This window comes from Schistocerca serialis, chromosome 2 (genome assembly GCF_023864345.2).
Source record: "Schistocerca serialis cubense isolate TAMUIC-IGC-003099 chromosome 2, iqSchSeri2.2, whole genome shotgun sequence".
In the NCBI taxonomy this organism is placed as follows: domain Eukaryota; kingdom Metazoa; phylum Arthropoda; class Insecta; order Orthoptera; family Acrididae; genus Schistocerca; species Schistocerca serialis.
The window spans coordinates 112,015,372-112,028,578 of NC_064639.1; the positions used below are offsets into that span (position 1 = coordinate 112,015,372).

Consider the following 13,207-nt stretch of genomic DNA (forward strand, 5'->3'; position numbering starts at 1 on the left):
AAGACGAAATCTTTGATGTTCGGATACAATATTACTACCGCCCTGCTTGACACAGTCAAGTCGTTTAAATATCTGCGCGTGAAGTTGCAAAGCTATCTGAGGTGGAACGAGTATGTAAGAACTGTGGAAGAGAAGGCGAATGGTCTACTTCGGTTTGTTGGGAGAATTTTAGGAAAGAGTGCTTCGCCTGTAAACAAGACTGCATATACACGCTGGTGCGACCTATTCTTAAGTACTGCTCGAGTGTCTGCGGCCCGTACCAAGCCGGTTGAAGGAAGCTATCGAAGCAATTCGGAGCCGGGCTTCTAGCTTTGTTGCCCACAGGTTCGAACAACATATAAGTGTTACGGACATGCTTCGCGAACTCCAGTAACAATCTCTGGAAGGAAAGCGACGTTGTTCTAGAAAAACACTATTGAGAAACTTTAGATAACTAGAATTTGAAGCTGACTGCCAAGCGATTCTACTGCCGCAAAACACACTGCGCACAGCTTCCAGAAGAGGTAACCACGTGGTTGAAGCCGCAGGCGGCCGAATTTTACGACGAAGGTATTTCCAAGCTCGTCCATCGCTACGATAAGTGCCTTAATTTAAATGGCAACTATGTAGAAAAGTAGTATTTAAGTGTGGCTTTCAACTGTATATAATAAAAAAAATTCCAATACTTTATTTATTTTTAATTCCAAAACGTAATGTACTCTGTGGATAGCCCTCGTATAAACCTCCAAGTAGTTGTTATAAACCTTTACCCTGGAGTTGCTGCCTTCGACTATTTTGTCGTCATCTAGCAGACCAGAAAACTCCAAATGTTACGTACTGTGTGTCCATAAGTGCTTCGCCACTAGAAATGGGGGGGGGGGGGGGGGGTGTATTTTTGACAATGCTAGCTGCTCTAGCTGACGAAACGTCACAAAAATTACCGACTGAAGATACGAAAACGAAAGCCAGCTGGCAATATGTCAACAAATGACCACGGAACTCTAAAACATTCGGTTAAAGGCGCTACAGTCGGGAACCGTGCGACCGCTACGGTCGCAGGTTCGAATCCTGCCTCGGGCATGGATGTGTGTGATGTCCTTAGTTTAGTTAGGTTTAAGTAGTTCTAAGTTCCAGGGGACTGATGACCTTAGAAGTTAAGTCCCATAGTGCTCAGAGCCTAAAACATTTTATACTCCAAAGTATGTTAAATACATGGCGTTCGCAAATTCCCGTTACGAATTTTTTTGATTTCTAGAGGGAAAGAATAGATAATATTTTGAACTGGAACTCATGTCCGGAACCTTGCCATTTCCCGTGCTACAATCGTTTAAAAACAGGGTTGTAAAGCGAACTTGTTTTACAGCTACACTTGTTAATAGCCAAAGAAATTTGCTCGTGTACTCGTTGGCGGGTTCTCTTCAACGCCATGCTGTACGGCCTCTTCCAATTCGAGTGTGCGGCGTCTTCTTGGAGCACCAGTCAGGCCTGCCGACGGTGAAGGTACCCAGTCTCGAAGCCGTTGCGTAACCGTGGCGAACAGGTTACGCGGTGGAGTCGGACGTTGTGGAGAACGATCTTGATAAAGACAGCTCTTCCGTTACTACGAGCTTCGCCAGTCGGAAGGATCGTGTCAGTGTATTCTGCAAACGTGAGCTCAACCTTGTTGCTCTACCACTCACAGGCATGTGAATGAGGCTCGAAACAGGTCAGAGAGGTAGGACAGACGTCAAATGACATCAGCCGATCCGACGTAAACACACCCCACCATGACCACCCAATTGCATACCTTGGGTTCCTGTTCAAAGTATTCTGTACTCACTCCCCTTTACAAATCCTAGAAGTTCGTAAGGGCAACTCATGAATGTGTATAGTTTAAATTATGGACACGTGGTATACGTCATTTTGAGCTTTAAAATCTACCAGATGATGGAGTAGTCGAAAGCAGATGCAGCAAACTAAAGTTTTATAGCACCTCTTTGGTACTATATCTAAGTACAGATTGCAGGGCGAATTTTGTTTTTGAGACATTCTTTCATCTGTACGTGAACACAATCTCTGGAACGTGAAGATGTGCAACATCAGCAGTAGTTACAACGTATTTTTTTTTCCTTCATCATCGGTTTTCTGACTGATTTGTCCACTGCCCTTCACATGATATCCTCTTCTGTGTCTATCTCTTCACCTCAGAGTATCACTTATACCCAACGTATTCTATTATTGTTGGTTTGCTCTCTACAGCTCACTCCAGTCTCATGCAAGTTATTCCCTGATGTCCTACCATGAATCACTGCTTCTGGTCGGTGGTTTTCGGATATTTCTTTCCCCACTCATCCTGCGGACATATTACTCATTTCTTATCACTCCGCTTAATTTTCTACATCATTTTGTAACAGTGCACCTCAAAAGCTTAGATTGTCTTGTTTTTCGGTTTTCCACAGGCTTTGGTACAGTGGGGAAAATGTGAATCCAACCGATAGTCAATCGGTAGTAGTCTATTTCCGACACTGTCATGCCAATGAAAACTTTTCCGACGATGTACAGTCGTTGCTGCGCGTAAAAGACCTTCCGTCTGCTTTCGAGTCCAATAGCAGCGTTTTGCTGAATAGCAGAGGGCCTACTTATTATAATCTGTTATTATGACATGGTAAAACATATCCTTCTGGTTGTTTTCGAATAACTGAAAGACTTATATTTTGAAGATTCACAGGAACATCTTCGTGAAGGTAGTGGAAGCGGATAAGAGTTTATTAAAATTAAAGTAAATCCGTCGTGAATTTGATGTGTGACTCTCTGTTTGCAGCCGTAATATTCTTGCGTCTATACATGAAAAATAACGACCATTGCCACCAACTAAATTGCCAGCATACCTCGTTCAGGGACTCTACGAGTGTCGGTGGTCAAGGCTAGAACGCTCGCACGAGGTTTCGTTTTCTGCCCATCTATAATCTGCGCCTACAAAACGCTCGCCTTGTATCCCACTCGGCGAACTTGTCAAGGCTACTTGAAAGCCTCAGCGGCTATTTACTCGGGCGACCTTACGTTCCAATGCTTCGTTGGTTTGCCCGTTATTCAGCTTAAGGGCAGAACTGGCGAAAGGATTGCAGCTGTGTCTGCCATTCGTGTGGAATCGAGAACGAGTAACTGATGAATCGAAAAGGCGTCATGACGAGGCTTAAAACGGGGGGTATTTTTCCGTTTCGATACCAGGCGGAACTGTTCTTTATGTTAAATGGACTTCACTAACCTCAATCTCCCTTTCAAATTTTCTTGCGATGATCTAGTCACATGCTACTATTCAGAAAACAATCCAGACCTATCTTCCTCCTCTGTGTTTTTTCCTCTGGCCACGCTGCATCTTGGGAGAAGTCGTGTGGAGTTGGCAACTGACTGGAAGAGATGAGGTCTAACAGAACGAAGTTGTCAGGGGAACCAGGGCGTGGGCCTCGATAGCTCGATTACTAAAGTGTTGTCTGAGAAAGACGACGGTCCAGTTGCGAGGCTATGTTCAACAATCAGTTAAAATCTGTCACCTAAAATTAATTCAGCGAATGGTGTTTTAATGTATGAAAAAACAAAATGATTCCAACCCAGAATTGTTTTGCATCTTAATTGTCGTGAGTTGGTTTTACAATTTATAAAAACAAAATTTTATACGATAACACTTAAAGACTTGGAAAGTATCTTCCAAAGTTCAGAACTATTACATTAGGGTAATCGGTTTTGCGTTAATCGCTGATGTAATTATTTAGTACGAAGAATAATAAACACGTATATTGTACTTGGGTACAAGGCAATAAGACTCAAAAAATCTGCGAAGTTCGTGTAGTAGGAGTTTTTTCGCTACTTATTATTTATGATTAGAAACCCTTCACTTTTTCAAAACGGTAAACTTCAGGTGTAAAACCGTAAGAAATCTAGTATTAGCTTGAAATTATGCAACATATTTTGAATTACGCTGTGATTTTAAAGCATGTATTTTATGTAGTATTAGCACGTGCACTTGTTGTGCCAAACCTAAAATATCCTTCGTCCAATATGAAAGAAATGTACTGTTGATTTAGAGTTGGTTTTCTCTAGGAACTATGTAGACATCGAACGCCGATGCAGAAGATCCACTGCAACGCGTCTCGATGAGTCATGGACAATGCTGCAACTCCTCGCGGTTAGCATCCGTAGCTTCTCTGCTGTGAACGTATTTGTCAAGACTCCTAGCCGTGTAATTCTTGTGCGAGGTCGACTGCCTCTTAATACACAATCACCTTTTCTACTCCGACTGCAGTGTGTCGGTCGCTACGTACAAGAAACGTTCACGCTGCCTTTTTTTTTAATGGGCCTTGACTCCATGTATTGAGACTATTAAGAATTTCCCCAAAAATATTCGTGCCTTTTGAAACCCTTTATTATCACGTATTCGTCGTCATCGTTGGTGGATCTGTACCGGTAGTTAATTTATATATATATATATATATATATATATATATATATATATATATATATATATATATATATAAAAACTAGTATGTTACACTCCTGTTACTCCTTGATTTTTCATCTGTATTCATCAACTGTAGAACTGCGCGTGATGTTACCGAGAAGGGTATGAAGCTGGGAGTACTTTGATGTGAGTTAACCAAATATTTTTTTACCAGTGACTCAAGAAAAAAGACTTTTCTTCTCGCTGTCGATGCCACCAACGAAGCCAAGCAAAGCATGACGTTACGTGGGCACGACTCGCTTTGTTTGTTCTTCTTCGACAAAGCGTTTCTTTAGTCGCCTTGCAGGCCACCTGGAAACCCAATTGGTCACGGAACGAACAGTTGAGTTACTGTTTTCGCGTTGGCTCTACTATTTCCCAAACAGCGTAACCACCTGAAAATTGTTCGTCGTCTGCAACCCTTCTAGCACTAACTACGACAACTGACTCGTTGTGTTAAACGCCTCAGCTAGAACACCCCGCATGGAGTTTTTGCTGCACGGGTTTGGCAGGAAATTGTGAATGTCTCAGATGGGTACGTCATCCTAAAGGTTGAGTAGCTCGTGGCTGCTCCTATAGGCTGGCATTTAACGACGTTACACCAAATCACAACTTAATGCGCTGTGGTTGCCTGTACGGCCTTGTCGTCACTGCGCCTACGGTTTTACGAGGTTTTTAATCTTAGTTCTCTTTGTACGGAGGCTGGCACTTCTGCGGTGGCGTCTGGTGTAACCAGACGAAAGAAATAGTGGCGCAATTGACCGTAAGTTGTTTATCCGTCTTGTCACTCGTATCTGCGATAGTTTTGTAGACGGATTTCTGTGCCCAGCAACTCTGTTTTCTTATAAAGAACAAGTTCTGTGATGTACGTGTCGTTTATTGAAAAATAAAAAGGTAAACCTCTCCGTTATGTGTCACCGTGACAGGCTGTATGCCTCTGTTGAAAGCGATACGTCCTTCGAATGAGAACGTTAGGTTGGGCTGCCCCATTGTTCCTATTCGAGAAGTGTAAGCTATGTGCTGACATCGGTTTTCAACCCCTCTCAAATGGTTTAAATGGCTCTGAGCACTATGGGAACACCTGAGGTCATCAGTCCCCTAGTTAGGTTATTTAGGTTTAAATAATTCTAACCTAAGGACATCACACACATCCATGCCCGAGGCAGGATTCGAACCTGCGACCGCAGCAGCAGCGCTGTTCCGGGCTGAAGCGCCTAGAACCGCTCGGCCACACCGGCCGGCAGCCTCTCTCATTTCTTGCGTTCTAATCGACGACACAAACACGATACTACCCTAACACGCACTCGATATTCGCACTAAACAGTTACGCGTCTAGCAGCTTAACAGTTCATGTATCGAGTTGGCTGACAAGAATAGCTTATAGAAGAAAGGGAGAAAATTGACGGTTTGTCGGATGACGATCAGTTTGGCTTTAAGAAAGGTAAAGGCACCAGAAAGACAGTCCTGACGTTTCGATTGGTTGTGAAAGCAAGACTTAAGAAAAATCAAGACATTTTCATAGCATTTGTCGACCTGGAAAAAGCATTTGACAATCTGAAATGGTGCAATTTTATCAGAATTGTCAGGAAAGTAGGTGATCATTGTAGACAAACACGAGTAAAAAAAATATGTAGAAGAATCAAGAGGAAAAAAAGTAAGAAAAGAAGACCAATAACCAAGTGCTCGAATTAGAAAGGGTAGAAGACAGGAATGCAGTCTTTCGACCCTACTGTTAAATGTATAGAAGGAAGAAGCAGTGACAGAAATAAAATAAAAGCTCAGGAGTGGGATTAAAATTCGAGGTGAAAGGATATCAATGATAAGTTTCACCGATGGCATTGCTATTTTCAGTGAAATTGAAGGAGAATTACAGGACCTGTTGAACTGAATGAACTGTCTAATGAGTACGGAATACGGAAACTGAACAAAGACGAAAATAATGAGGATTAGAAAAGCTAAGATCAGCTATAAAGTTAGCATAAAAATTTGGGACAGTGGAGTAGATGAAGTGCAGGGATACTGTTGCTTTGGCAACAGACTGGCACTGGTAAAAAGGAGGTTCCAAGGGAAGTCTACTAATATCAAACATTGGCCTTAATTTGAAGAAGAAATTTATGAAAGAGTACATTTAGAGCGCAGGATTGTATGGAAGTGTGGGGAAGCCGGAAATGAAAACAGCGAAAGTGCTTGAGATGTGATGATATAGAAAGATGATGAATATTAGGGGGAGTGATAAAGAATGAGGAGGTTGTCCACAGAATTAACGAGGAGACGAGCATGCAGAAAACATTGACCTGATGAAGCGACCGAAGGATAGGACATGTAGTAAGACATCATGGAATCACTTCCACGGCACTGGTGTGATCTATAGAAGGTATAAACTGTTGAAGACGACAGAGAATGGAAAAATCCAAAGAAGCAATTGAGGACGGTAGGCGGAAGTGGTACTCTGAAATGAAGAGTTTGGAGCAGGAGATGAGTTCGTTGTGGATCGCATCAAACCAGTCAGAAGACTGACGACCCAAAAAAACCTCGATGATTCTGTTGCTCATTGTAATACGCGCTGCACAATGATAGCGAAATGCTTCGTATCTTGTTTTTTTCCGCTTCCTCAAGTAGCAAGTCCTTGGATACTATACTGGGCTGAAGAATCCACGTATCAAGCATGTGCAGATTTTCTAGTGAATGAAGTAGCGAGTCCTAGGGCTCCTAAGTGGAAGGAAGATTTCTTGTGACTGCGCATGCGCAGCGCCTCCAATAGCGACAGGATCGAGGCATTCGCTGCCCGCCTCGGTGTCTCTGTGGATGACTAAGGCGGATCGCGCGTGTTCACGCCCAGTGGGTTCGGTACATACGTCCGTCGGTTTCCTCGAGTCACGCCAGATAAATATAGGCATTGTGGCGCGTGTGCATTGTGCAGCGGCTATCGCTGGCAGACGCTACACCGGCATCCAGTCTGAGGCAGCTCCTGGCAGGACCCGACCGGGCACCTCCTCGTTTTGTGCTCTTCCGACCGGACATGACGTTAACGAGGCCCGACGGCCGCCACAGAGCAACCACTGACAATGCCATCTGTGGTAACGTACGCGCAACGAGACAATGCCGCGGCTCTCCAAACGAAGCACTTCATCACGCGCGCCTGGTTCCACGCGTCGGTCGCAACAGAAACTAACCGGCGAACTGTTACTACTGTACTGGAAACTACAGACCTATACTAACGTTTCAGTCATATAGTCCCATCAGAACACCCCTAGATTCACGCTGTGCGCAATATTAAGAGGGCCTTTAATAAGTAGTGCAACATTTTTTTTTTTCTCGGCCAGTTCCGATAGGCGGCGGCACTGTACGCAGCCTTCAAAATGGCGGCTGTAACGGAGGAGTGGTCCAAGCAGAGAGCTGTCATTGAGTTTCATTTGGCGGAAAGCCAGAGCGTGGCAGATATTCACAGGCACGTGCAGGATGTCTACGGAGACCTGGCAGTGAACAAAAGCACGGCGAGTCTTTGTGCAACAATGTCGCACAAACCTGCCCGATCTCCCGCGTGTCGGCCGGCCGCAAGCGGTTGTGACTCCTGCAGGAAACGAATAACAGGTCTCATCTTCTGTCACAATTCATTGGCGGCGACATTTTTTCGAAGAGAGTATTGGGACGCTTGTCCAGAGGTACGACAAGTCCCTCAAGCGTTACAGTGGTTATATCGAAAAGCAGCCACAAATGTGCGTAACTTTTAGAAATAAAATAATTTGTTGAAATAATTACGTTTGTCTTCCATTTATTATCTATTGGAGGGCAAACAAAAAAACTACTTTATAACTTGGAATCTTATTTCAAGATGCAATTTGGCGCCAGCCTTTGATGCGATATTTACAGGGGGTGTACAGAAATATGGAAACACCGCGAGAATGGTTTCCTTGAACATAAATCCAGATGATAGCCAAGCCTACAGGTTGTGATGTATTTGACCACGAACTGCACCTGTGAAATGTCCTCAGTACGTTGCAAGTGTAAGTCCTATGTAGTCGTGAGTGCGTTATATCGGAGCTCAGTGCATTCGAAGGTGGGCAAATTGTTTGTGCTCACATGGTGGTTGCTCCTGTAACCAAGTTAGCCGACGAGTTTGGTTTTCGAGAGCCACCATAGTGAAGGTTTACACCGCATACGGGGAAAGCGGAAAAAGATCATCCGTCAAGGCACATTATGGACGAAAGTACGCATTGAATGAGGATTGTGGCGTAAAATAAGGGCATAACAGTTGCAGAAGTAACTGCAGCGATGAACGTCGCACTCGCGAATCCCGTCAGCACCAAACCAACACGAAGGTAAATAATTGCAGGGCGACCTGGAATTACAAAACCGTCCATCCATGAAGCAAATGCCCGTAACAGGTAACTGTGGTGCCGAAGGAATTAAACCTGAATTATGATCCAATAGAATAAAGTTATTTGTTCATATGAGTCTTATTTCACGTTGTTTCCAACCTGTCAAGGTTCACTTCCCAAGAGTGAAACTTTGCCGGGGTTTGGTGGAAGTTTGGGCAGCCTTACTGCGATATTGCATGGGCCCCATGGTAACTCTGCGAGGTCGTATTATGTGGTCATTCTTGCTGGTCAGTTCCATCCCATGGTACAATGTTTGTTCCCCAATTGTGATGCTGTGTTCCAAGACAGGGCTGCTGTTCACACTGCTAGCGCCATCCAGGACTGGTTCTTTGAGCACGGGGGTGAATTGTCGCGTCTCCCCTGACAACCACATTCAGCTTCTATGCTCTACTTCGGAGAGAAGGGTTGTGATTACTGTGCACCACAATCATCGTTATTTGAACGTACTACTATTAAAGAGGAAGAGTGGTTTAAGATACCCCTGAAAACTAGTACAGTATCTGTATTTATCCAGTCCCCGACGATTGTTTTGAATGCCGGCGGTTTTCCTAACCGTATTAGACGCGATAAAACCCTGTGTTTTTAGTGTTTCCGTACTTTTGTACTTACAACATCAACACATTACCTCTGTTCATACTAAGTAATGAAGCACTGATAATTAATGGCAATTTGTATCAACCTATTATTTATTTTTAAGTGTGTCTTCCAGTTCTTCCTGATGTACATATTTAGAAGTCGGCTGCTTTCGCTGGAGCCGCACTGGACGCGGGGTGCTAACAGGTGTCTTTGTTTCTGTGTGCTGCAGTGAAACGGCCAGTGGACATACGCAACCGCCCACGCATCCCGATCCCCGACGAGGACCCGTACAGCGTGGCGGGCAGCGGCGGCAGCAGCGGGGGCAGCAGCGGGGGTGGCGCCGGGGGCGTCGGAGGCGGGCCCGGGGGCGTGGTGGCCGCCGCCAGAGACCAGCTGATCCAGCAGCAGCAGGCCTCGCGCCGAGACCGCCCGCCAAAGCTGCCTCCCAGGGACACCGCCTACCCGCAGGACATACCCAAGGTACGTCGCCAATCCTCGTTGTCTGAGGGACTTATTTGTGGAGTTGTAAAACCACCGTAAGTGAAAATAGACTACGGCCGTTTGCCTAGTAGCTCCGGTCAGTTAAGTCCGTATCCGCTTTACCTGTGTATTTGGTGTGTTGCATACCTATCGGGCGTTATCTCATAACTATTGCTTTCTTTGCGAATGCGACCAGTGTGGTGTCACCGCCAGACAGCACACTTGCTAGGTGGTAGCCTTTAAATCGGCCGCGGTCCGTTAGTATACGTCGGACCCGCGTGTCGCCACTATCAGTGATTCGCCGGCCGAAGTGGCCGTGCGGTTAAAGGCGCTGCAGTCTGGAACCGCAAGACCGCTACGGTCGCAGGTTCGAATCCTGCCTCGGGCATGGATGTTTGTGATGTCCTTAGGTTAGTTAGGTTTAACTAGTTCTAAGTTCTAGGGGACTAATGACCTCAGCAGTTGAGTCCCATAGTGCTCAGAGCCATTTGAACCATTTGAACTATCAGTGATTGCAGACCGAGCACCGCCACACTGCAGGTCTAGAGAGACTTCCTAGCACTCGCCCCAGTTGTACAGCCGACTTTGCTAGCGATGGTTCACTGCCTACTTACGTTCTCATTTGCCGAGACGATAGTTTAGCATAGCCTTCAGCTACGTCATTTGCTACGACCTAGCAAGGCGCCATATTCAGTTACTATTGATATTGTGAATCATGTACCGTCAAGAGCGACGTTCATCATTAATGGATTAAAGTTAAGTATTCCACCAGCTACGTCCGTTTTTCTAAATTCTAATTTCCTTGTCCTGTTCCAGACCTCACGCCAGCCTGCGTGAGCTAAAACGCGTGCATTTCGGCCTCCTTTAGTGAAACGGTGTTGGCTCTCTTGTCAACCACAACAACCAGTGTCTTATTAGATTCCTCTACAAAAGTACCCTAAAAAACCGGAAGAGGTGAACAATTTAGAAACTAAGCGAGAAAATATAAATGGACAGGTAATTTACGGAAAACTTTCGTTTCACACAGTTACCCACCTGGCTGTTACTTAAGAATAAACAGCATTTATAGAAAAACTGAAATTGTCAATATTTCATTCAAGTTTTATTTGGCAATTGTTCAAAATGTTCAAATGTGTGTGAAATCTTATGGGACTTAACTGCTAAAGTCATCAGTCCCTACGCTTACACACTACTTAACCTAAATTATCCTAAGGACAAACACACACACACCCATGCCCGAGGGAGGACTAGAACCTCCGCCGGGACCAGCCGCATAGTCCACGACTGCAGCGCCTTAGACCGCTCGGCTTGGCCATTGTTAATTTGTAACGTGAACCAGAGGGGTGTCGCAGTAAAAATAAAGAAAACGATATAGATTTATCGAACAGCGCTAGAAAACGCTATTTCCTCACAAAGGAAAAAAAACAACGCAAAACAAAAGTACATCAGACATCGCTTCAATACTTCGACGAACTTGCATAAAACACGTTTCTGTTATTCGCAAACAACTTTCGCATTTTTCAATAATAACAGAAAACTCTTGCCTTTGATCTTAATGAAGAATGTTCTAATGAGTACAAAATAACAACAATAATGACATTTTTTTAAAGTTCCTGCATGTAAACTATACTTGCATCAAAAGTAATTGCTTTGTTTACACAAAAACGCAGAAATTACGTGATCAACTAATTTTTATTATTTACAGAATTCAATTTAGATTCTGTAAGGATATAAAATACACAGTGGACTAACACCGAGTGATGTGCGATTCTAATTGTGTACAAAGCAAGTAAACAAACTGAATAAAAAACAAAGACAAGTTGTCGGCTTCCAGTTTCTCTCTTGCACCTTTATTTATGTTTCTAACGGTAATCCTAGCAATTACTACACCATTTATGTAGTGTCCTTTGTACTTCTGAGGCGGCTAAAATTGAACTGAGGGTTACGTACGCGGCATAATATAGGAACATAGCGTTCTCACACAATTACGCGATAAGCAGTTGGGTTCTAGTGGTCCTGTCGGTGAGACTGAAATTTAGCTATCTTCAGGCAGCAAGTTTCTCTCTCTCTCTCTCTCTCTCTCTCTCTCCCTCTCTCTCTCTCTCTCTCTCTCTCTCTCTCTTTTTTCGTCACAAATGTCCAATATCCAGACAGAGTGAAAGCGTTGCTTAGAAAGACAATAGTTAATGGCAGTATTTGACTTGCGAAATTATTTTGAAATCAATTCCTGTGGATCTCAGACAGTAGGTGGTTATCCTTAATTTCTTAATTTTATTGGTCCACAGGACAAGCATGTTCAACCCTGTTTTCTTTCGAATTGACGCAGTGTTGTCTGTCATTCGGTACGCCCTTTGTTTGGCTGGACTCCCTATTCAATCACGATTATCTAGATTAAATAGAGCCTTCAGACACAAGACAAACAAATCGCAACGGAAGACGGCCAATAGTCGCGAAGGAAGCAATCTTTTTCAGTCGCGTAGCGCAACAACACTTCTCATGATGCAGTTAGAAGTGCCGTTTCCTTCGCGGCGTATTTAGTTGGGAGTGAAGTAAATACTTTTATGGCTCCAGAGTCCATACATTTCTGCTCTTTCTGAGAAATAGGAAATAAAAGGAGCCAAAGCATCGCGATTTCGTGAGTTGTGTCTTACGCCTATTCTAAGACCTAGCGAGGTGGCGCACTGGACTCACATTCGGGACCATGACGGTTCAAACCTGCGTTCGGCCATCTTGATTTAGGTTTCCGTGATTTTCCTAAGTCGCTGCAGGCAAATGCCGGTGTGACTCCTTTGAAAGGGCACGGACGACTTCCTTCCCTAATCGATGGGACGGACAATCTTGCTGTTTGGTCCTCTCTCAAAATCAACCAAGCAACCTATTCTAAGCGATGACCTGTGTTTTTTACAAAGGTGGAAGCGATACTAACCACAGAGCCTAATCGTTCTGCCAGAGTCTGGGGTGATTTGCACACTGTCAGCTACCTTACGAGTAACCGTGGGGCAGAGGCGATTGGACTGTGGTGGCGGGTTGCGAAGAGCCTCCCACTGCCAGGCACACACACAAACACACACACACACACACACACACGTGTGCGGCATTCCGGACGCGCTCCGGCTGTGACACTTGCCTGTGCTGTGGTGTGAGGCGGCGACACTTTCTACGCCATGAATATTGCACGAGCGCGCCCTGTGCCCTGTAGGACAGCGGCGCGGAATGCCGGCCCACGCCAGCAGATGCCTCTGAGGCGCCGTTTCTACCCGGGCGAGAGAGCTTTACTGTGCTACAACAGCCAGCTGTTTACATCACAGCGAACGACCCT

The 13,207-nt window shown here is 44.7% G+C and overlaps 1 protein-coding gene across 2 annotated transcripts in view; it reads left to right on the forward strand.

Annotated features, from left to right (window-relative positions):
* Positions 1–13,207, forward strand: part of LOC126456791 (uncharacterized) — a 348,424-nt gene that overhangs the window by 297,457 nt on the left and 37,760 nt on the right. For both annotated transcript variants that reach the window (XM_050092580.1, XM_050092579.1), the window contains exon 7: positions 9,638–9,888. In XM_050092580.1, the coding sequence (XP_049948537.1) occupies positions 9,638–9,888 (251 nt within the window). The remainder of the gene's footprint in view (positions 1–9,637; positions 9,889–13,207) is intronic.